At 53.7% G+C, this 22,281-nt stretch overlaps 10 protein-coding genes across 11 annotated transcripts; 6 read left to right on the top strand and 4 right to left on the bottom strand.

Moving 5' to 3' along the window:
- Positions 1–2,190: 2,190 nt before the first annotated feature.
- CKM354_000756400 (uncharacterized protein) lies at positions 2,191–3,357 on the top strand (the record flags this gene model as incomplete). The annotated part of the gene is made up of 2 exons (XM_044802917.1): positions 2,191–3,181; positions 3,233–3,357. The coding sequence occupies 2 exons, from the start codon at positions 2,191–2,193 to the stop codon at positions 3,355–3,357; spliced, it is 1,116 nt and encodes a 371-aa protein (XP_044658852.1).
- A 1,825-nt stretch (positions 3,358–5,182) lies between these two features.
- CKM354_000756500 (uncharacterized protein) lies at positions 5,183–6,977 on the bottom strand (the record flags this gene model as incomplete). The annotated part of the gene is made up of 4 exons (XM_044802918.1): positions 5,183–5,856; positions 6,095–6,317; positions 6,403–6,884; positions 6,944–6,977. The coding sequence occupies 4 exons, from the start codon at positions 6,975–6,977 to the stop codon at positions 5,183–5,185; spliced, it is 1,413 nt and encodes a 470-aa protein (XP_044658853.1).
- A 289-nt stretch (positions 6,978–7,266) lies between these two features.
- On the top strand, positions 7,267–8,557 carry CKM354_000756600 (uncharacterized protein; the record flags this gene model as incomplete). 2 transcript variants are annotated; one of them, XM_044802919.1, is made up of 4 exons in its annotated part: positions 7,267–7,479; positions 7,551–8,213; positions 8,273–8,463; positions 8,518–8,557. In XM_044802919.1, 4 exons carry the CDS (start codon positions 7,267–7,269, stop codon positions 8,555–8,557), a joined length of 1,107 nt encoding a protein of 368 aa, XP_044658854.1. The 2 variants fall into 2 exon arrangements, with proteins under 2 accessions (XP_044658854.1, XP_044658855.1); XM_044802920.1 differs by lacking the exon at positions 8,518–8,557 and having other exon boundaries at positions 8,273–8,467.
- A 262-nt stretch (positions 8,558–8,819) lies between these two features.
- CKM354_000756700 (uncharacterized protein) lies at positions 8,820–9,828 on the top strand (the record flags this gene model as incomplete). The annotated part of the gene is made up of 2 exons (XM_044802921.1): positions 8,820–9,138; positions 9,197–9,828. 2 exons carry the CDS (start codon positions 8,820–8,822, stop codon positions 9,826–9,828), a joined length of 951 nt encoding a protein of 316 aa, XP_044658856.1.
- Positions 9,829–10,370: 542 nt separating this feature from the next.
- On the top strand, positions 10,371–11,372 carry CKM354_000756800 (ribosomal protein P0; the record flags this gene model as incomplete). The annotated part of the gene is made up of 2 exons (XM_044802922.1): positions 10,371–10,544; positions 10,602–11,372. 2 exons carry the CDS (start codon positions 10,371–10,373, stop codon positions 11,370–11,372), a joined length of 945 nt encoding a protein of 314 aa, XP_044658857.1.
- Positions 11,373–12,631: 1,259 nt separating this feature from the next.
- Positions 12,632–13,061, bottom strand: CKM354_000756900 (uncharacterized protein; the record flags this gene model as incomplete). The annotated part of the gene is made up of 2 exons (XM_044802923.1): positions 12,632–12,916; positions 13,017–13,061. 2 exons carry the CDS (start codon positions 13,059–13,061, stop codon positions 12,632–12,634), a joined length of 330 nt encoding a protein of 109 aa, XP_044658858.1.
- Positions 13,062–15,010: 1,949 nt separating this feature from the next.
- Positions 15,011–15,601, top strand: CKM354_000757000 (uncharacterized protein; the record flags this gene model as incomplete). Its single annotated transcript, XM_044802924.1, has 2 exons — positions 15,011–15,062; positions 15,120–15,601. 2 exons carry the CDS (start codon positions 15,011–15,013, stop codon positions 15,599–15,601), a joined length of 534 nt encoding a protein of 177 aa, XP_044658859.1.
- A 136-nt stretch (positions 15,602–15,737) lies between these two features.
- On the bottom strand, positions 15,738–17,294 carry CKM354_000757100 (uncharacterized protein; the record flags this gene model as incomplete). The annotated part of the gene is made up of 2 exons (XM_044802925.1): positions 15,738–17,054; positions 17,145–17,294. The coding sequence occupies 2 exons, from the start codon at positions 17,292–17,294 to the stop codon at positions 15,738–15,740; spliced, it is 1,467 nt and encodes a 488-aa protein (XP_044658860.1).
- A 797-nt stretch (positions 17,295–18,091) lies between these two features.
- Positions 18,092–19,424, top strand: CKM354_000757200 (type I HSP40 co-chaperone YDJ1; the record flags this gene model as incomplete). Its single annotated transcript, XM_044802926.1, has 2 exons — positions 18,092–19,022; positions 19,078–19,424. The coding sequence occupies 2 exons, from the start codon at positions 18,092–18,094 to the stop codon at positions 19,422–19,424; spliced, it is 1,278 nt and encodes a 425-aa protein (XP_044658861.1).
- A 1,837-nt stretch (positions 19,425–21,261) lies between these two features.
- On the bottom strand, positions 21,262–22,206 carry CKM354_000757300 (uncharacterized protein; the record flags this gene model as incomplete). The annotated part of the gene is made up of 1 exon (XM_044802927.1): positions 21,262–22,206. One exon carries the CDS (start codon positions 22,204–22,206, stop codon positions 21,262–21,264), a length of 945 nt encoding a protein of 314 aa, XP_044658862.1.
- Positions 22,207–22,281: the final 75 nt, after the last annotated feature.

A 22,281-nucleotide genomic window follows, 5' to 3' on the forward strand; every position in this document is an offset into this window, starting at 1 on the left:
GCGCATTTGTGGCCGTCAAGCGAGTTCGCCAACGCACGAAGGCGCGGAGAGAGGAACAGTAAGCGTTGGGAGCCAGAGATGCAGCGTCGCATCAGGCAGTCACAGCGCCAATCTCTTTTGTGCGATTAAGGTTCAGACTACTTCTAAGCATAACGTCGTGGCTGACCTGACTCAGATGGGTCGCTCTGGGGAGCGGTCTTGGCCATCGGATAGGCGATGCCGGAGGAATCGAGCTTAAGTCGGTGGCGGACGCCTCTGGCACACTGTGCTGAAGCCAGCAGCGCCGCGATAGGTGCTTGGTGAAGCCATAGTGAAGGTGGCGCGCTAGGCAGCGCGACATTTTGGGAAGGTCGAAAGACGAGAAAGACCGAGGCGAGGGAGCGACAGGTGGATGGATGCCTCGTTGTTTGTCGTCACTCGTGCCTGTGCAATTGGCGAGCACGCACGAACGCACGCTGCATGCACGAGTAGGAAGTGCTGGGCAGGTGCGAGTGGAAGAATTGGACGAGTGAAAACAGCCGACCCAATCGTGGGAGGAGAGGAGTCGCTAGCGGCGTCGACTTTCGTCCTGGCCCGAGCGCACCCAAAGGCTCCACCGCGCACCGGTACTGCTGCTGCTGTGTGTGTGCGCGGGGGGGGGGGGGAGCGAGCGGAGTCACAACCGACCACTCCGACGACAAGGCGCGACAAGATTGCAGCCGTTGCGGCAAAACAGCAGGGCCGGGCAGGGCAGGGTGGTGCACTGGTGTCGCTCGTTCGGCTGTGGTCGACACCGTTGTGCGCTATTATTTGCAACGCGCGAAATGAACATGCAAGACATCACCCGGTGAGAGAAAGAGCAGAAGACAGAGAGTCTGATGAGGGCCGAGCTTGGAAGACGTCGTCGTGCGTGACGGTGTGAGCATAGCGGACAGCAAGCAGCGCTATAGTGATGAGGGGGCGCCATTCAAGCCAGCAGGAATATTCCCGGCGGCGCTGCTTAATTATTGCGTACAGCAGCAGCAACAGCAGCAGCAGCAGGAGGAGGAGATCTGGTGGCTCGGGTGTGAGCAAGCCGTCGCTATTGGCGCCTCTCGCACACGCTAGCAGGTGTAGTCCGGGTCAAGCGACGAGATGGCGTGGAGGGGAATGCAGGTGTGGGAGTGGTGCTGGTGCTGGCCATAGTCGCATCGCGCCGCCCTCGTCCAGTATCATCGTCACGAGCAGGCGGTCATCATCTACGGCCTCGTACAACGCATCTGGCAGTGGTTCGTGTCCTGAATCGTCGCGCACAGGCGGTCCAGCATCGACCAGGGAGCACACAGCACGGGCGGAGATGCGCATCGCATCCCTGCACTCATGACGAAGACCCTCTGCGCTAAGCTCAGCCGCTAGGCAGGGATGGCGTCGATGTGCCCAGAGATGCCGACGGGCTTCAGCATCTCCCCCACCCACACTGCTCACCACAATCTTGTTGCGTGCGTGCAGCAGGGTCACTGCTCGAGGCAGGGGACCTCTGCGCCGGGTGGCTTGCTCCTCCACTGATATCATCCGTGTGAAAGGGAGCCGCTACGCTGGCCAACGTCGCTACATAACCACTGCGACACCTCGCATCGCCCTCTTCGTCCATGATCAGCATCCTCCAGCTCCACTAAACACCGCTGCCATACAAGCTCACACTTACACTACTTCGGGCTGCGAGAAATCACGCCGCCCTGGCAAAGATCAACACGACACTGCGCGCCCATCATTGCCCGACGCAGTCTTCAACCCTCATCATCGCGCCTGGCCGAAAGCGCACCTGCATTGCCCTGCTGCACTCTGCCACAACTCGACCCTTCTGAAACACCTCCCGTCAAAGACAACGGGCCAAGGACCGGCGCTCTAGTTGCATAGGGGTCCCACCGCTTCCCATTGACGGGCTGCCTTTTGGACGTGCCTCCCAAGTACCACTCGGTCCTCACCGATCGGCACTCTTATTTACCTCGAGCACTCGGCTACTCGACCACACACTTTCGGCCACTCCCAGCCTCGAGGAACGCAGCACTTAAGCACGCTGATCCCGCACATCCTCCGTGACCGATCGCCTCTCCACGTTTCTGAAGCTCGTCTTACACAAGTTGATCGCTGCACACGCTAATACCGGTGTTTCAACGTCGACAACTTCACTCCTCTTGTATCACCACTCCACCACCACTCCACATCATCAGCATGGCTATGGCCGTTGATACTCGCCAGCAACACCCATTCAGCAGCATGGGTTACGACAACATGAGGTATCCTCCGCAGGCGGCGCCGCAGTTCACGAATCCCTGGGTGTCTGCGCCGGCTTCCAACCAGAGTCACCTGTACGCGACGTCGATGCCTCAGACTACTGTCGGCGGAGACTCGCGATATGGCCAGACACCCTCGGTTTCGGCTGCCTACGCCGGAGGCCTCACTGCCGGCCCCATTGCACAAGGTATTCACCCCCAGTTGGACCCGGAGCTCTTCCAGGAGACAAGCTTACCAGTCGCCGAAGATATGAGCGCCCCCAGGCCGTATGGTGCACCGTACACGTCTGCTCCCAACCCGCAATCCACATATGCGCCTACATCAGCGCCCCAGTACGCGACCGCGTATGGATACGACAGGCGCTCGTCGCACCCGTCAGTAGCTTCCAGCATCTTTCTCGGAGAGCCGATCGAGGCCCAGAGATACCGCCAAAGTTCGTTAATTGACTTCAACACCAGACTGAACCACGCCTCCGAAGCTGAGCGACAAAGCTTCAGTGATGCCCTTGACGCGAGCCGCGGCATGGTCGCCATGAGCCAGTCAGATATCACTCCACGAAACATCTACGGAGCCACCAGCAACAGCCGCTCGTCGACAGACTCGTATGGATTCCCATCTGGGCATTCATCGCACTCTTCGATCTCTTCCGCCAGCACATATCCAACCTACTACAACAGCTCCGTGAGCGAAGCATCCGTTGGTGACTACAGCTCCGCTAGCGAGTCCGTCGATCTCTCGCACTCGCGAACTCTTCCCCGACCACAAGGATTGTCGGGCATGCCACCTGCGCCGCAATCCATGATGGGTCAATTCAGCTCCAAAGTGTCTTCCAGCTCGCAAAAGAAGCACAAGTGCAAGATTTGCGACAAGCGATTCACACGACCAAGCTCCCTGCAAACACATATGTACAGCCACACAGGCGAGAAGCGTAAGCAGATTCAGATGTCTTGATCATGTACTCTTGACTAACTCCTCCCAGCATTTGCATGCGACGTCGAAGGATGTGGACGTCACTTCTCCGTCGTCTCCAACTTGAGGAGACATCGCAAGGTCCACAAGGGTGAGGGCCAAGAACACAATTCGCCAGACGAAGACGAAGAATAGACGACAAACGAACAGCTGTACAGAATCGCGACAGACGGGCGACGAAACGGACACAGGCGCACACATGATACTGGATTTTAATTTTCGACGATTCACTCGCTTTTTCAAACCTTGATACCCCAAGCTTCGGCGCGCGCGATATGACGAGGAACATATTTTAACCCTCGAATTTTGGCAAGGCGTTTGGGCGTGCGAGTAACTTGTTTTTGTAATGCTACCAGGGAAATGGTATGCACGATGGACATATTTTGGGAAGGCTACCTGTATGAGTAGACCTTGGCGACGACAGAAAGTGGCCGACCGTGGGATAGAGGAAATTGTGCAATCGGGTGCACATATGATGACTTGAACTACAGAGGAATTTACCTATGAGAAGAAGAGAGAGAGGAGGCAAAATCGGTCCAAGCTGCGGTCTTCAGAACAGTCGCTATCAGCGCGCGGAAAAACTCGCCATGTACATTATACTATTCGGCAGAGTAGAAGGGGCTGTACCAACACGAATTGTTCACACTTGCACAGTGCTCCATTTCTTTTCCTGTTCGTGCTCACATATCCAAGGGAGTGGAAGCTCAACAAACGGATCGTCTGTCGTTTTCCCTTTTCGTCCAAGATCACGTTCAAAAGCTCGAAATTCCTCCCGCCGAGGCTATCGCAAGTAAGCGCGCCGGCGTCGCAGGAGGAGAGTAGGCTTTTCGCGCTAGGTGACGCCTCTGCCGGTGGTGATGGACAAGCCACTGAGAAGCCTGAGAAGCCTTCCGATGGGATGAGGCAGAGCTACGCACATAAGCGTAAGAGGCGTTGCAGATCTCCTCTTTGCCCTGCAGAGGAAGCGAGGTCAAGTCTTCCAATCATGGGAGCGCAGTGGAGAAGTAGAGCGATGTAACATCACTTTTCCTAATGGAGATGTTCCAGCACAGGCAGCGTGCCCAGCATATGCTGACGCGAGTGCGAATACTGCGCTTCTTGTTCGAGGTCAAGCATGAGTCGGGTGGATGCGTGCGGCGGTGTGAAAGGCTTTGGTGTGCTGCTTGACTATGTACTGTGATCACCATTCATTCGTTCGTTCGGCGCCGAGCGATATTCTCCCTCTCCATCGTGCATGCACTACTCTTCCATCAATCATGCACCAAGTAAACACCCATGCACCGCAGCACCCGGACATGGCCGGCGTCATGATGGCGAGACGCGTGCCACCAAACTGCCCACTTCCCACGTGAAGAAGAGCACGCACCGACATGCTGCTGCGTGCTACAGAGAGGCTCTTCTGCTGCTTGACGACATTTCTCATTTTCGTGATACCGAGAGCGACGTCATGCGGCATGGGTCACGATGCAGGCGTGCGCTGTCGAGGGCAACCAACGAACATGGACATGGGCCTCTCGTGTTCCTGTCCCAAGCAATCGCCCAGATATGGACCCTGAAGTGTATGAGGTTTTTGTGGAGTGCTGAAGGATTGGAAGTGACGATGTGGAAGGGACGAAGTCTGGATTTCGTGGCATGGGTACCTGCCATACCGCACAGCACACATCCTCAGGCAGTCACGCGCCACCTATCGAATTCTCTTTCCGCCATGCCAATTAACTTCTGCGCTACACAACGACAACATCCATCAAAAAAGCATTGCGACATGTCGCGTCTTGGCGAGTATTGATACCGTGCGAACGCACACCAGCAATCGGAGTTCCAGCCTTCCGCTGCCGCCACCACCACCAGCAGTCTGCCACGGCACTTTCGCAAATGCCCATTTGAGACCGGCAAAAACGCATTGTACGAAACGAAGTACCAGGTCCAGAATGCCAACGCAAACGCCACAGCATAGCAAGATTCACTCGTCAGCATCATCCAAGGCATCGGCCTTGCGCTTCTTCAACACTGCCCCTCCATTGACAGCCATACCATTACAGGCCGAGACCTTGTTGACAACCCCATTCCACTCCTTTAGCTTCTTTCCCGCACTAGCAGGATCGTAGAGTTGAGCGCCAGACCCAGCCTGCCGAACCGCACCCGCAGACCCTGTGCCAACCTCACACACTCGGTCCACAGCAGGACCATCCGCAGTACTCGTACTCCTCAATTCAGGAAACGGCGTCAAAATTCTATCAATATCACCCCACCACGTCGGAAACTTCTGATACCACTCCACACACTGCGCAAGCCCTTCTTCAAACGAAACTTTCTGCTTCCAGCCCAGCTTGGCGAGTTTATCGCCATTCACCGCATACCGACAATCATTGAAAGGTCGATCTCGCGTATATTGAATATGTTTCTCGAAGTCTTCAATGCCGAAAGCTTTGCACAGTTTCTTTGCCAGGTCGAGATTTTCAATTTCGTCTTTGGAATCGACGTTGTAGATCTCACCCATTGTGCCTTTGTGGAGAATTGTGTCGAAGGCATCGGCTGCGTCTCCTGCGTAGAGGTAGCGTCGGGAATTGTCTCCTTTGCCGTGGATGAAGAGGGGTTTGTTTCGTTGGAGGAGATTGATGAATTTGGGGATGATTTCTGCAGAGGAGCGGGAAGGGACAAGGTTAGTCTTTGCTTGCTTGCTTTGGATGAAACACAACACGAGGGGACGGCAAGGTAAAAACTCAACCAGGATTCTTGCGACTTTTAGGGTTTGGAGGGCTTACGCACTTTCTGGAAACTGGGAAAGGTCGCATTGTCAGCATTCCCTTGTCCTTGGGCCCGTTCTGGTTGGATTGGATTGCGAGGGAACAACGAAAGGGTAAAACCCAATTACCCTCTTTCGTTTGAGAAGAAGATGATGCAGCAGATGGAGCACTTACCTGATGCGGACCGTAAACATTGTTCAGCCTTATCATGACGACCGGCAACGCGAAGCTCTTCACATAAGCTCGCACCATCATCTCGGCACATGCTTTACTTGCTGAGTAAGGATTCGTTGGATGAAGAGGGCTGTCTTCGTGCAATTCTGCTTCGCCTTTGGGGACTTCGCCGTAGACCTGGATCAAGATGTAAGTCCCTCAGTCCTGCAATTTTTTATTTTCTTTTTGCCTTGATATTTTGAGAGGACTGGACAGAACTCACCTCATCAGTACTAATATGATAAAACCTCCTCACACTTTCCGTAACTTTCGCACTCTCCAACAAAACATGCGTCCCCATGACATTATTATGCGTGAAAGTAAAAGAATTCCCAAAAGATAAGTCGACGTGGGATTGTGCGGCGAGGTGGAAAATTGTATCGATTTTGTAGGTCTGGAGACATTTGAGGACGTCGGATTGGGACATTATGTCGCCGTGGTAGAAACGGAAGTTGGGGAATGAGTCGAGCAGGCGGGAGTTGTTGAGGGAACTGCAGTAGTCGAGTTTGTCGAAGGAGATTATGTTGTAGGATGAAGGATATTTTGTTACGAGGTGGCGGATGAGGTAGGAGGCGATGAAGCCTTCGCCGCCTGTTACGAGGATGTTGCGGACATCTGGTAATGGTTCGAAGGAGGTTTGGCCGGTGAGGATTGGGGCGTCGCGCCAGCAGCCATCGTCGACGAAGAAGCGGGATTCGAGACTGCCTGAGGATGAAGTTGTCAGTACGGTAAGTGTGATTGGGACGGCGAGCTTTCTCCCATACCGCCGCTTTGGAAGGCTGCTCCTGCTGCTTCCATTGTGTTGAAGACTTCGAACAATAATCAGAAGATACAATTGGCAAAGCAATGCTGGACAGGAAGTAATGTCAGCTCGATGGCATTGTGAAAGCTGTCTCCTGGAACAACACATTGCATAGCTGTCGATAGGTGGTGCAAGGGAGATATGCTGAGGAATTGGAATGCAAAATGTTTTATAGAATTTTCCTGACTCTTTCGACGCGTAAGTTATGCGCGTCTCGTTGGAAGTACTTGCTTCGAGAACTTTGTTCGATTGTTTCGTTGAGCACAATTCGTCACATTACCCAAAATGGAGCAGGAAAAGAAGTTGAGAGAGTCGATTGATGAGAATGAAGAGGCGCAAGCATTTTTGAAGCAAGAAGAGGAAGACCATTTCGGAGAACAAGAACAAGAAGAACAAGACCGTTCGACGCGACATGCTACTGCTACGATCGCGCCGAAAGGACTCAGCAATCGCTTCTGGATCAGTGCGGCTGTCAATACCGTGTCCACCGCAGCCATCGTGAGCTTTCTCTCCACCATCACAACCATACCCACTTCTAATTCCGATCACTCGACTAATACACATCTCAGGTCTTCATCAACAAACGCATCTTCCAAACCGCCTCTCTCCGTCACGCCCAAGTCACCTTCGCAGCCTTCCACTTCTTCATCACTTTCCTCCTCCTCTACCTCGTCTCTCGCCCCGCGATCAACCTCTTCCCAGCAAAGAAGTTGGACACTTACACTTTACTCCCCCTCGCCGCAGCGATGATTTTCAACGTCGTATTACCCAACGCTTCGCTCGCCTATTCGAGTATACAATTCTATCAAGTCGCTCGCGTACTTTTGACGCCTTGTGTTGCGGGACTCAATTTTGTGCTGTATCAACAACGGATTCCGCGATTGGCGGCTTGGACTCTTGTGCCGGTTTGTGTGGGGGTTGCGGTTGTTTCGTATTATGATACGATGGGGAAGAGTACTGGGACATCGGCTAGGGGAGGAAAGAAAGAGGTGCAGATACAGACTACAACGAGACCGCTTGGAGTTTTCTTTGCAATCACGGGGGTTGTGGCGAGCTCGTTGTATACGGTCTGGATCAAATTTTATCATGGGAAGTTGGAGTGTTCGAGTATGCAGTTGTTGATGAATCAGGCGCCGATTAGTGTGGTGATGATGTTGTATGTTATACCTTTTGCGGATGATGTTACGGTTTGGAGGGATGTGGGAGGTGGGGTTTATGGGTTGATTGGAGTTGTGAGTTCTCACTTCTTCTTCCTGATTGAAATAATGGGAGTGATGCTGACTGATTGCAGAGCGGACTTCTGGCTTGCTTGATCAACCTTTCGCAGTTTGTGATCATCAATGAGGCGGGACCGGTGAGCAGTACGGTGGTGGGACATTTCAAGACTTGTCTGGTTATTGCTATGGGATGGATGGTTTCAGGCAAGTCTTTGACTGATGGGAGTCTGCTGGGGATTGCGTTGGCTGTGGGCGGCATCATCTCGTGAATATCCTGTTCTCTGCCGCCTGTGAACTGCTGACTCACTTGTTGACGCAGGTACTCTTACGTGATGCAGAAGCAGCAGACGCGAGGATGAAGCTGGCCAAGACGCGCCCTTGCGAGTGGGTTGCACGAGGATGCATACCAGGACATCGTCTCCTTGCTTGAGAGTGATTCATCAGGAGCTCCTAGCTTGCTCCGAGTCAGACAGGACATCTGTACTTTGAACCTGAGACATATTTTAGCATGGCCGCGATCCGTCTTTTGCTTCCTTCAAGCAGTTTTCGAAACCACAAATGCTCTCTGCTATTCGTTCGACCCTCACCACACTTCAGCAGCCTTTCCACAACAACTCCAGCATGTCTTCGCAGGATCGCTTTCTTGTCTGGGGCGCGCAGGGCTGGATCGGTGGTATGCTGATTGAACTGCTCAAACAGCAAGGCAAAGATGTCCATGGGACGACCACCCGCATGCACGAGCAAGAGGCGGTCCGTCGTACTCTCGATGAGATCCGGCCAACTCATGTCATCAACTGTGCGGGCAAGACTGGAACTCCAAACGTTGACTGGTGCGAGAGCCACAAGCTTGAGACCATGGAAAGTAATGGCTTGGGCATCTTCATGGTGACCTACGAGTGTCAGAAGAGGAACATCCACTGCACTGTGCTGGCCACGGGTTGTAAGTGCATACTCACGTCGACAGTTGTTGCAGATCAATACTTACCTCTTTCACTCAGGCATCTACACCTCCGACTACACGCCGGACAACTCCACAGTCACGTCCCAACCCTTCACCGAGGCCGATCCACCCAACTTCACAGGCTCCTTCTACAGCAAGACCAAAGCGCCCATCGAGACGTTCCTCGCTCACTACCCCAACAATTTGACACTCCGCCTCCGCATGCCTGTCTCTGCAGACCTGAATCGCCGCTCCTTTGTCACCAAGATTTTGAACTACAAGAACATCGTCAACATTCCCAACTCACACTCCATCCTGCCCAACCTCCTTCCAGTCGTCATCGCCATGTCCGAGCACCGCGAGACTGGAGTCTACAACTTCACAAATCCTGGCTCAATCTCGCACAACGAGGTTCTTGAGCTCTACAAAGAGATCGTCGACTCCAGTACCACGTCGCAGAACTTCTCGCTGGAGGAACAAGGGGAAGTGATTGTGGCAGAGAGGAGCAATTGCGCGTTGGATGCGGGGAAACTGGTGGAGAAGGTGAGAGAGTACAGGGAGAATGAGGGAAGGAAGGAGCTTGATGTTCCGGAGATCAGGGTGGCGTACCGGAGGTGCTTTGAGGACATTGCGAAGAAGATGGGGGGTGAGGGAGTACAGCAGAAGGGTGGAGCGATTGGCATGGCCTGAAGTGAGGGAGGGAAATGTGATACTCTGTCATCCCTTGTGAGACATTGAGCTGGTGTTCGTGAAGCAAGGCGTCTCTCCTCTCTACAATGCCGAGTCGAGCTTGTCATAGTGCTTGTGAATACACTCGGTCTCTCCGCTCCAAGATGGGCTCGATTTTCTGGCTACCAACACGCGGCTACATCGGCGAATAGGTTCCACAATCATGTCGCTGCTTGAAATTGTGCTGTTCCATTCTTGAAAACTTTTGCCGCCGGAGAGCTTGTGACGGTGTATTAGGTTTGGCAAGCATGTATGACGCCCATGCCAGCAAGTGAGGCTGAAGGTCGAAGCAATGTGAAGGAGGAGGAAGTTGGACGCGTCGCAAGTGTTGTTGGAGTGGAAAGCTGGGTGTCAGCCTCAGGCACACGCCAAGAAAACACCCGAGCTCCGCACCGCAGTCGGACATTTTGGGAAGTTTTGCTGCGCGCGACGCTGCGTTCGCACAACACATACCACACCAACACCAGTCCAAGTCCTTAAACAACCTATTTCTCACCGAAGACATGGGGGGCAAGACTGGAAACAAGGCCGGCTACTTCGACAAGCTCAAGGGCTTGCTCGAGGAGTACAAGTCCATCTTCATCGTCCAAGTCGACAATGTCTCGTCGCAGCAGATGCACGAGATCCGTCAGGCTCTCCGTGGCGAGGGTGTCGTGCTGATGGGAAAGAACACCATGGTGGGTGCACACGGATATACATAAAAGGATGGAACGGGATACTGACAAGTTGGACAGGTCCGCCGTGCGCTCAAGACCTTCATGGGTGACTTCCCCGAGTACGAGCGTCTCCTCCCACACGTCAAGGGCAACGTCGGTTTCATCTTCACCAACGGTGACCTCAAGGCCACCCGCGACAAGATCCTCGCCAACCGTGTCGCCGCTCCTGCCCGTGCTGGTGCCGTCGCTCCCGCCGATGTGTACGTTCCAGCCGGAAACACTGGTATGGAACCAGGAAAGACCTCTTTCTTCCAGGCTCTCGGTGTCCCAACCAAGATCGCTCGTGGTACCATTGAAATTACTGCCGACGTCAAGGTCGCCGAGGCTGGCAGCAGGGTCGGAGCTTCCGAAGCTACCCTTCTGAACATGCTGAACATCTCTCCCTTCACCTACGGTATGAGCATTGCTCAGATCTACGACCAGGGTCAGACTTTCGCTTCCTCCGTGCTCGACATTGAGGAGAGCCAGCTCCTCAAGGCTTTCAGCTCTGCCATTACCGCTGTCAGCTCCATCTCGCTCGCCCTCAACTACCCAACTCTCCCATCCGTCATGCACAGCTTGGTCAACGCCTACAAGAAGACCATCTCTGTCGCCATCGAGATCGACTACGAGTGGGACGCCATCCACGAGCTCAAGGACCGCATCGCCAACCCAGACGCTTACGCCGCCGCCGCACCAGCCGCTTCTTCCGCCCCTGCCGCTGGTGGTGATGCTCCAGCTGCCGCCGCTAAGGAGGAGGAGAAGGAGGAGTCCGAGGACGACGACATGGGCTTCGGTCTCTTCGACTAAGCGTAGTCAGAGATTGCCGGCCAGAAAGAGATGTGCTTTTGTAGACTTGGAAGAGTCAACGATGAATGAAAAAGGCTACACTCGGCTTAAACACCGTCTCATCACCGTACACTGTGTTGCACTGACTTCGTGCGGTTGTGCAGATGTCTCAATTGGTAAGTGCACGCCTTTTTTTTGCATTCGATTTACATGATGAACCTTTTTAACTCCAATACCCCATGGCGACAACTTACACGCAACACAACTTTAAAACAAACAATCCTGACACTCACCAAACGATTCGACATTCTTGCTGCCTGATCAATGGAAGAGCTTGTACTGATTCGTGAATGCAGTTGCCACTCCTCTTCCCCTGCCATGTCCTGACCCACCGACCATGAACCACATTTGCCCTGTTCGAAGGACTGATCGCGCAGCTACCACCTTGTCTCTGCTCAGAAGGCATTTCAATCATCGCTGAAAAGAGCACCGAAGGCTCAATCTCGACCAAAGAGGTATGTTCTGCACTTCTGCTTTCTACCCAGTGGCATGATGATACAACAAACTCCGCATTCCTCCGTGACGGTCTGTTAACTCTAGTTTTTTCCTGAGTACTTGGTCTTCGAAATATTGCCCATGGCGTTGTCCCCGAAGTCCTCTTGCTGACGATGAATTCGTAGGAATTTTTGGCGATACCTAAGGAGACCATTTGCTTTGGCAAGAGTTCGCAGCGCTCATGAGCCCACAGCCACCCATTCTTGATGAGGTAGCGTGCAATGACGTTCGTGATCAGTGGAGACTTGCCAGTGTTTCTTGTCCTCTTACATGCTCACCTATTCCCTCGCTCGTCAGCGCCATGCAGCGAATACAATGCTCGCCTCTACATGTCTACTGTTATGACTGGCAGTACAGTCACCACACGTGAGCAAAGGTATGTAAACGGAATGCCAACAAGACCTTTCCTAGGATCTCTCCAATTCTCTCGTGGTTGTCCGGGCTCGCTTATGCTCGACGTGACGGCGGCACAATTTAAGGAAACGGGGAGCGCTCTTGCGATTGGATTATTGGCATCTTGCGACGTCGACCTACCAGCTGACCCAATACCAACGTGGCTGGCGTGCCCCGAGAACGGATAGCCCCTTGCACCTCGTGAGCCTTGAGTGGGCGCCTGCCAAGAGTTAGCAATCATTAACGGCATGACCGCAGACGACATACCGGAATCATAATGCGCAAGCTGTATTCTGGTGGCGGCGTGTGCACGATGCGGAGTGCTTTCTTCGTCAACGTGTTCGCTGCTGGCCTCTTTCCTCGTCGACAACCGCATCGCGCACAGTGACTTGGTCCACCACAGCCGTATCAGGATCGGAGCCCGTCGGCTTGTCTGCAGCCAGCGCTTCCTTCAGTTTGTCGAGTGGAACTCGAAGATCTTTCAAAGATGCATCGACCGCCTCATCTTCGCCGACAGGATGCCAACGCCGGACAATTCGCCACACTGATTGGGCCTTGATGAGGCACTCGTTGGCCGCCTCTCGGTCTCCAAGCACACTTGCAAGCAAGATCCCGGCCTTCATGCGGTGGTGTCAAAGAGCAGCGTTGTCGTCGAGCAATTCGCTGGCTTTTTCAATCCATGCCTCTCAGCTTGTCGCTGTCGTAGAGCTTGGTAACCCCGTTGTGAGCCCGGCTAAAGGCCACGCCAACGATGGCACTCATGCCATGCAGATCTGGTAAACAACGCGCAGCGCATTTGACTGCGTCCTGTTACCGAATCCTCAACACCTCAGCACACCTCCATCACCTCAGCAGCGCCACGATGGCGGCGCCATGTGCATGCCGCAAACTGCAACTCGCGCAGCTGCCCCGCTCTCGACACATTCGCGTCCAAGACATTACTCGACAGTCTGCGAAGCATGAAGCGCAACCCCATACTAGTCTCGGCGACAATGTGGAGATGTCCAATTGTGAAACAAGCAGAAGAAACACCACCATCTGTCCAATGCCTAGCATGGTCTCACGATACCTCAAGAAAGCCAGCATACCCCTTCCTCATGCAGCGCAAGGGTTTTCTCCAGTTCCCTGGTTCACGTGTATTCGGCTACATCAGCAACATCTTCACCAGATTGCATTCGGCCTCGGACAGATATCTGCGACGCAATTGTGGCCGCAGTCCGGCTAATGAGCAGACGACTGACTGTTATGTCGCGGCAACAGACGGCTTTGGCACTTTCGAGAACGGTGTTTTACTATGCAGTCGGCATTCTGTCGCTATGATGTGCTAGGTACAGACAGTACATGAACATGGTGACCCTCGAGCCACTAACTACACGCGCGACGCGTCTCTTGAAACGTCTCAAACGGTGAAACGTGCTAAGCAACACGCCTTAAATGCGGCTCTGGCGGTAGTTTGACGCACTACTGTATCAGTGAAGACGATGACGATGTCGTTGTTGTTGGTGATGATCACCGAATTCCGTACATAGCTTTCCTACACATCACGCAGTGACCACAGATTGAGGGCTTCGCCTTTTCCGGCTCCTGTACGTCACGAACGCACGAACGTGAACATGCTCGTATCGCATGAAACCGTTGTGAGAAAACGTGCTGAATTCGCAAGACGTGGAAGCACGGATACGGATTGAGACTTAGGATCTCCGATGTCTCGCCGGCTTTCTCCTTTCGCAACCATCACCATTTTTGATTTCCGAGAACAAGCCCCTACCCTACCCCTCCGCATGTTCGCTGTTTCTTCCAATGTTCCAATGCATTCTCCACGTCGCGTCGTGCGTCGCAGATTTTTTCTCGTCAGCAAGCATGAGATCCCGACAAACCAATGACACCTCTCATCTCAACATCTTCCGACAAGACCATAATGTGGTAGGAGTTCGGGCATCTACTTGTACCATACCTAGTCCTCTCCTGTCGCAGAATCCGTGCTTCGTCGGGACTGGGATTGGGCTGGCTTGGCAGAGACACGATCTTCGTCTAGGGGCACCCATAGTCTACTGAACTGGTTTCGCGGTTTCACGGGTTGAGGACTTCGCGCAAAAGATAAGGGAGATGGTAGTGGATACCTTTTGGGTATGTATATACATAGATTAAGTTCTGCATTGCGGCTCTTACGGTGATCTGTGAACTGGTTCCTAGTTTGCGCATTATTGTTTGCACTGACTTGCATTTGTTTACGATTCTTGTTCGTTCGTTCATTGATACCCAACCAACCCAACTTTGATTCGGGAATTCAAGCCCAACCCAAGGAACACACGTTCGCTTCGCACGCGCTTGGACGTTTCTGCGTTCCCTTTCATTTGGGTGCTGAGTGAGAAATTTTTCCCGGCTGTCGTTCTTGGAGCGTGAGAAGCTTGGATCGCCTGGTTTGGTTTAAAAGTGGACGGGTTTCCAGCGAACGTTTTTGCGCAGATCACGTTTTTGTGCGGTTGACGATTTACGAGCCACGGGCGGCGGTTGAAAGACGTTGGAGGGGTTGGAAGAGACGTTGCAATAAGGACATTCGTTTGAGAGAGGGATACATATCTGAGGTGTAGGGACGAGGGAAAAGTCAAAAAGCATTGCGACGCTGTCATTCGTTTGGGTTGCTTGGTTGGAAGGAGCGAGTCCGAGGAAAGCGCCAAGAAAGGGAAAGAACCAGAGAAGAGACAGACGAGATGGAAACTATCGCATCATGTCTCGAGTCGACGGCGATAAACAGCTACTTGGGTATGTTATTGACCTCACCGACGTCTTTGCGCATCAAGTTGACTGACCTCCCCACAGACATCGTCCCAGAAATGCTCTCGTCTCAACAAGAAGAGACCAACAGCGGCCTCTCCTCACCCACCAGCTCTCCATCGCCCATCCTAGCTACCGACGCTGAACACCCTTGCACCTCGTGCGGCGGACAACGCTCGCGACGCGTCTCCATGGTCTCGGACCCAAAGGTCGAACCCTCATACGCAGGACGCACCTACCACCCATGCACCAACAGTCGTTGTCGTCGCGGCCGAGCCAACACCTTGGACCGCGAATGGCACGCCTGGCAAGTACACGGCGAGAACCCAAAATGCGATTGCGGGTTGCCGAGTAAGCAGGGCCGACAGGAGCCTGGAGATCTGTTCCCGGGCTACGGAATCTGGGAGTGTGCATTCGGAAGCTGCAAGTATCGCAGTCGAGACCGCAAGGGGAGGAGTGTGGAGAAGGGAGAGGTGAAGGCCAAGGATGTCGAGAGGTTCATTCCATGGCTGTTGAACGGGAGGTGAATGCTGCACTACAGCCTGCAGTGAGAGTTATGTTGTTCAGTCTTGGAGCGGTTCTTGATTGTTTTGAGATACCCGGGCAAGCGCAAGGCGTTGGACGGAGTTTTTGATATTGATATCCAATAAATAAGCATTTCTGTCAGTCCTGCTCTGGCTCGTCCTGTGCTTCCTGATCCCGTCGTTTTCGCAGGTTCGCTACAGTATACAAAAAGTCGTTCAATTCCTTCTCGCTTGCGTCTGTCGTGAGCGAAGGGCGCTCGTTGAGCAAGTCCAGGTTGAAGGTCTCCGCGATCGGCTTCCACGAGCCGCAACGCACTGGCAGTTCGGGAGAATCGTGCACGCTGCAGAGGACGGTGCCCAAACGCTTGGACCCATCGGCACGAGCGTCAACCGACACGAGTAGGTGGTCGCCAAGGGCTGCTACGTCGAGCGGTATCGCCGGCAGAGACAGAGTGGTGGAAGCCACTTTGCTGTCCTCTGGTCCTTGCTGAGGTGTCGCTTCCAACGCGGGACGTGAGATCAGGAAGAGGGCTGGGACTCTCTCGCACGCCACGGCAATGATCCAATCGGTGCCTTGCCCTGTCTGCACGTCAAAGCTCCAGATGCCTGAAACGGCGCATTTCGCCTCCGCATCTCCGGTAACGCCTTTGACAAGAGCTTTCAGGTCGATCTTCTTCAGCAATTTGAACGAGTCCCAATTCCAGACACCCAGCCAGTCATCGCCGCCACCACTGACGAGAAGATCAGTGGTTCCAACTTGACAGATCTTGCTCACAAATTCCTTGTGTCCTAGACAGAAGCCTTCGATGATATGCGCCTGGGGTGGCCCTCTCGAGATGCGGATATGCTCGTCTCTGTCGGCAGTAAGAATGTAACCTCTTTGTCGGCCGTCGACTTCCCGTGTGAGGTATTTCATGTCTGTCAGCATCGAGACGTGGCCCAGCTCGAGCTTATGTTCGAACTTGAGCACTTCCTTTCGTGGCGTGAAGTTTTTCTGATTCATCTGGGCGGCCAAGGCCTTGCGATTTCGTTGAGAATGCACAGTTGATTCGCTCGCAGAGATCTTGAAAGGGGTCTCGGTAGATGGCTCCGCTGCTCGCTCCTCGGTCTGTACGTCATCCACTGTTGCCGCTATCAGAGGCATGGAATAGACATCGCCGAACTTGTCTGCCACGAGGATTGTTTCATTATCGGGGAGGACCTGAATAGCACATGGCCGTTTGGGCATCGGTCTGGAGCTGATCTCCGCAAGGCGCCCTTCGGGAGCTTCAAATACGCGGACGAACTTGTCGTCTGTCACTGCCACCACGTTGCGCTGATTCGGAGTGACAGTGAGCTTGATGACATTGGGTGTCTTGGGTGGCAATTTCGGAGTATCATTGCTCGTCTTTTGTCTCTTGGTCGGACGCTCGCCATTCTCGACCTCGTTTATGACCTCGGCAGGGGCGTCCTTCTCCTGTTGGCTATCAGTCGGACTTGACACCCTGGCGGAGACGGGCGGAGGCTACGAAGCGGGAGGAAGTCGAATGAGCACTGCTACACCTACCTGTTGCGTCTGAGGCCATTCTGATATGATCTCGTTCGAAGTCAAGCTCAGCGAGATCAGCTTTGGCCCACAGGCAGCGACCAAGAAGCCATTGCTGGTGAGGTCGGTGGGGTCCCGGCCATGCACGATGCACTGAAATGGATGACGCATGCTGGCGGTGGGAGGAGGGAGCTCGTCGCTGGTCGGTCGGAAGAAAAGTGAAGCCGGACTCCCTTCCGCCGTTTGGTGGTGCTGACAGAAGAGAAATTTAGGCTTCGTCATGCACGTCGGATCGGCCATCCGAGCGGGCGATCCAACGTCGCCAAGCCTGCCATCACAGTCGCCATCGCGGCCATTCCACCACCTACATCGGCCGCAAAAGTTGAGCAGCAGGTCGGCGATGCTCTGGCACGCCTCTGAGCACCACGTCGGCCTCGTGGAAAGGTTTTCTCGTGCGAGAACCAGGAAGGAATGGGCGTGGAAGAGGAGAGAACAATGCAGAAGCGCGGACGGTCCCGCAAATGCCTGTCAGCCGGCGCATTATTTTGAGGTGCAGCACTGAACGGGCAAAGTCGTTGTCTTTCACTGTTTGCTGTCTGCTCATTCCCAGCATCTTCACCTCTGCGTGAGCATAACTCGACTGTCTGTTGTATCCGACGCACCGTGCACCGATTGCGCAACGACGAGACCAACGAAAGTTTGGTGAGTGATCGCCCGCCAGCGCCGCCTGCCTCGCCCGCCTTCCTGTTGCCCTCGATAACCGAACGACTCGCACACAACCACAGCCTCCGCGACCTTTCCGCCAGGAGCATGTACTGACAGAACTCCTCTCGCAGCTGCCGTTTCACGAGTGTGTCAAACTTCTTCGCACAGCTGAACAAACACCCACCAGCCACTTTCCAACCCGATAGCAGCCTGATTGCCGACAACCCCAGCCTCAACCACCGACACCCGCGCCCCTCTTCACCATGGTGAGAGACACCAAATTCTACGACGTCCTCGGCGTCTCACCCGATGCCGACGAATCGAAGCTCAAGACCGCCTACCGGAAAGGCGCTCTGAAGCACCACCCAGACAAGAACGCCCACGATCCAGGCGCCGCGGAAAAATTCAAGGAAATCTCACACGCATACGAGGTCCTTTCAGATCCCCAGAAGCGCCAAATCTACGACCAGTATGGCGAGGAGGGTCTCGAGCAGGGCGGCGGTGGCGCAGGAGGCATGGCTGCCGAGGACCTGTTCGCCCAGTTCTTCGGCGGCGGCGGTGGTGGTTTTGGTGGCATGTTCGGCGGTGGCATGAGAGACCAAGGGCCAAAGAAGGCACGCACCATTCACCACGTACACAAAGTCTCACTCGAGGACATCTACCGCGGAAAGGTCTCGAAGCTCGCCCTGCAAAAGTCCGTCATCTGCGCCAAGTGCGATGGACGAGGTGGTAAGGAGGGCGCTGTCAAGACATGTGCAGGCTGCAACGGCCAGGGTATGAAGACGATGATGCGCCAAATGGGTCCCATGATTCAGCGTTTCCAGACGGTCTGCCCAGACTGCAATGGCGAGGGTGAGCAGATCCGGGAGAAGGACAAATGCAAACAATGCAACGGCAAAAAGACCGTCATCGAGCGCAAGGTGCTCCACGTTCACGTCGACCGGGGTGTGCAGAGCGGCACCAAGATTGACTTCCGTGGGGAGGGTGACCAGATGCCAGGCGTACAGCCCGGTGACGTCCAGTTCGAGATTGAGCAGAAGCCACATGCACGATTCCAGCGCAAGGGTGATGATCTTTTCTACCACGCTGAGATCGATCTTCTGACTGCCCTTGCGGGTGGTGCCATTTACATTGAGCACCTCGACGACAGATGGTTGACAGTGGAGATTCTCCCCGGCGAGGTCATCTCACCAGGTATGCGCAGGAAGAACATTGTTTTGAGCCGTGCCACAGCTAACACAATTCTCAGGCGAGGTCAAGGTCATCCGCGGTCAAGGCATGCCATCCTACAGGCACCACGACTACGGCAACATGTACGTCCAGTTCGATGTCAAATTCCCAGAGCGACTTTCTGGGCCGCCGGATGCCGACGGCTACCCCACTCCTCTCGCACCAGAGCAGATCAAAGCTCTCGAAAGTGTGCTCCCTCCACGCCAGCCACAAAACATCCCACCTCCAGATGCCATGACCGAGGACTACCCGCTCGAGAAGGTCGACCCAACACGGGAAGGCGAGCGCGTTGCAAGAGGCGTCACAGACGAGGACGATGACGAGATGCACGCTGGTGGTGAACGAGTACAATGCGCTTCGCAGTAAAGACCATATGGACACGATACCCATGAAGTGGATGACGAGCCGAGCAGGATAGAGACGAGTTTTTCATGATGCACACGGAGCGCCGGACATGATAGATCGCAGTCGGTGACGCTGCCACTTCGAGCTGCAGACTCGAAAGTTGTGGCTGATGGACTCGGCATCCTCTAGCACACCAATTGCATAGAGATTTTTGCTTTGCTTCAGTGCCCAAGCATTTATCTGCGAGACTTCTGATGGTGAGCATGGCCATTACAGTTTTTGGCTCTGGGAGTACGGCGTCATAGAAAGAAGATTCTCTCTAGCCAGGACTATATGGGTAGTAGCGATTAGCTGTTCTATCTTTACCTCTTTGCACAATTACACATTTCGGGTTCTGATTGAAAGCTGTGACTAGGCTAACCGTAAGGCATTTGGCGGTCTCAAGATGCGACTGCTTTCGCTCGAAGTGCTTTTTCTACAGGAATGTCACGGAGGCAACACACGCAAGGGCCAGCCCATGTGCGGCCTGATTCGACTCATGTCAGAGCACGTCTCTCTTCTCCCAGCCCTCGCTGAGACCACTTGCCCTTAGCTCAACATGCACGATTCTGTTCGAAGCGCTGCGCTGATCAGGATCCTGAGTTGGGACTTTCAGAAAGGACAAACTCACAGAGACGACATCTCTGGAGGCTTTTGGCGAATCCAACAAAGGGCAAACTCATGAGCGGGATGCCTTTCCGCTTGGTGTCCCAGCTGTTCGCGGATGTTGGATCTTCGATGTGGTCGCTGAGACTTGACTCGGACGGGAATCTCATCGAATGTGCTCTGGTCTATCGAGTCTCAGCGTGACAATTGGATCTTTCTGCCACTGGAAAATGTCTTCCGCAGACACTTGCGCAAGTGCTGCGAACAAAGAAGAGAGCATCGAACTGATGTTCCAGCTTACGCCTCTGTATCTGTTCCCCTCCGAAATCAATTGATTTTGCATAATTTTGGCATGTCTCGGCTCACATTCAAACACGCCTTCAGTCTGACGTGAAGTCATGGCGGAATTGAAGCCCTACATAAGAGAAGAAGTCTTCGAGCCGATTATGGGGCAGATCCGAACACTACAGCCAACAACTTCAAACAAGACCAACTCTGACATTTGACCAGCACATTGAGTTACGGGAAGCGCAAACAACTCAACCTTTGATTTACTAAAGTGGTGTTCTTCTGCCCTTATAAGACCGCCATAACTCAAACCACCTTGCATACAAAGCAACAACATGGCACAAAAAATGGAAGACACGCCACAAGAATTTGCTGCGTCAATTTGCGTGACCACGGGTACCAGAGTCAAGCACGCGATCATCTTCGTGGACAAGTAAAACGGCCCAGGAACCCGCTACAGCATGAAAGAAGTCGACTTTGGACGTACCACGGCCGGAGGGACAGGGATCATGGAGCTTGACGTCGGAAGCTCCTTGCATCCACGGTGGTCGCTGACGTTGTTCCAATACGAGACCAACGTCTCTAAAATTTGGTCGACAGACTTGGAGAAATTGGAGTCCATCTGTAGGGAAGTGGATGCTAAGTGGACGAAAACGGACGATGGAAGTATTCCGTGGGCGATGGAGGTGATGCAGAGGGCGATTGCGAAGGGTATCTGTCGGTGAAAGAGGCGAGAGGTAAATGTCTTTCCTTTGCTGGTCAAGGGAGGCGCAGGAGTAGGAGAGGATTGAGCAGCGGATCAGTCTGTTTCTTTAAGGGGAGCAGAAGAATGAATGCGTGTCCCCATGATTGAACTACATGTATTTGGCTAAAAATTCAAGGCAATTGTCACCCCCTTTGTTTTCCAACGATTCTATGAATCTTATCACCTGACGATCATCCTCCAGTAAAAGTCGTAGACCCAACGTTCGCTGACATACGTCGGCATGATTTTGTCGATCGACTCTACCCACCACGCAGGTGTCGAGCCCCACCATACAGGAGCATCAGCAAATTCCCACCATTCGGGACAGAATCCTGCAGAGTCCCAATCAATAATCGTCACTCGAAAGATGCCGCTGCCGTCGGGATTTGTGCCCAGTTTCGTGAGCATGATGTTCTTGGGCGCAAGATCGTTATGTGTGAAGACGGTGCGGGTATTTTTCGACCACATCTCACGCGCCATTTTGTTGAAGAATGCTACTACGGGTTTGAAGGCCTCTTGTGTAAGCTCGTCTGTGAGACGCTGCACCCACGAATCGACGAAGGCGTCGTAGGTGGCGAAGGGGCCGAGAGGCTCAGGTGACGGGTCGGCGCCAGGTGGAAGTTTCAGTTGGTTTTTATAGATTGTGAGACTGTGATTCACATAGTGTGTGCCTCCCACGCCTCCAAGGTAGCCTTCTTCGGGGACGCTTCGAATTTCGTTGATTTGTTCGCGGATCAGCCGGAGGACTTCTTCTTTGTCCACTGGGGAGAGTTTGTCCCATGCTGCTTCGACCGTTTCGCCTTCGATGTAGTCGGTCACAATGTAAAGTCCACCCTTGCCGTTATAGTCTTTCGGGCCTGGGAGCTGCCCATGGGCACGGTATTTTGCAGCGGAGATTTTGGGGTATTTGGCTACAAACTTCATGTTCTCGACTTCACGAAGATTGATGTGTCCTGCGTATTTCGCCACATATTTCCCTATCCGCACCACTTTGGTGCCCCCTCTCCAAAGCTTATCATTAAAGACAAAGTCTGTACAGGCGGCGATCTCTTCAGGTGTAGGAATTGGCTGATCCTCCTCGGGCGATGCAATGCTCAGCGTAGCAATGCTTGGAATCTCAGACATGGTCGTGTCAAAAGCGAGGCAACGGTAGTAGATGGATTGAGGTCAGTTGGAGGTCTTGTAGCTTCGTCGGAATGA

Source organism: Cercospora kikuchii (genome assembly GCF_019650295.1).
Source record: "Cercospora kikuchii DNA, contig_00004, whole genome shotgun sequence".
NCBI classification, from domain to species: domain Eukaryota; kingdom Fungi; phylum Ascomycota; class Dothideomycetes; order Mycosphaerellales; family Mycosphaerellaceae; genus Cercospora; species Cercospora kikuchii.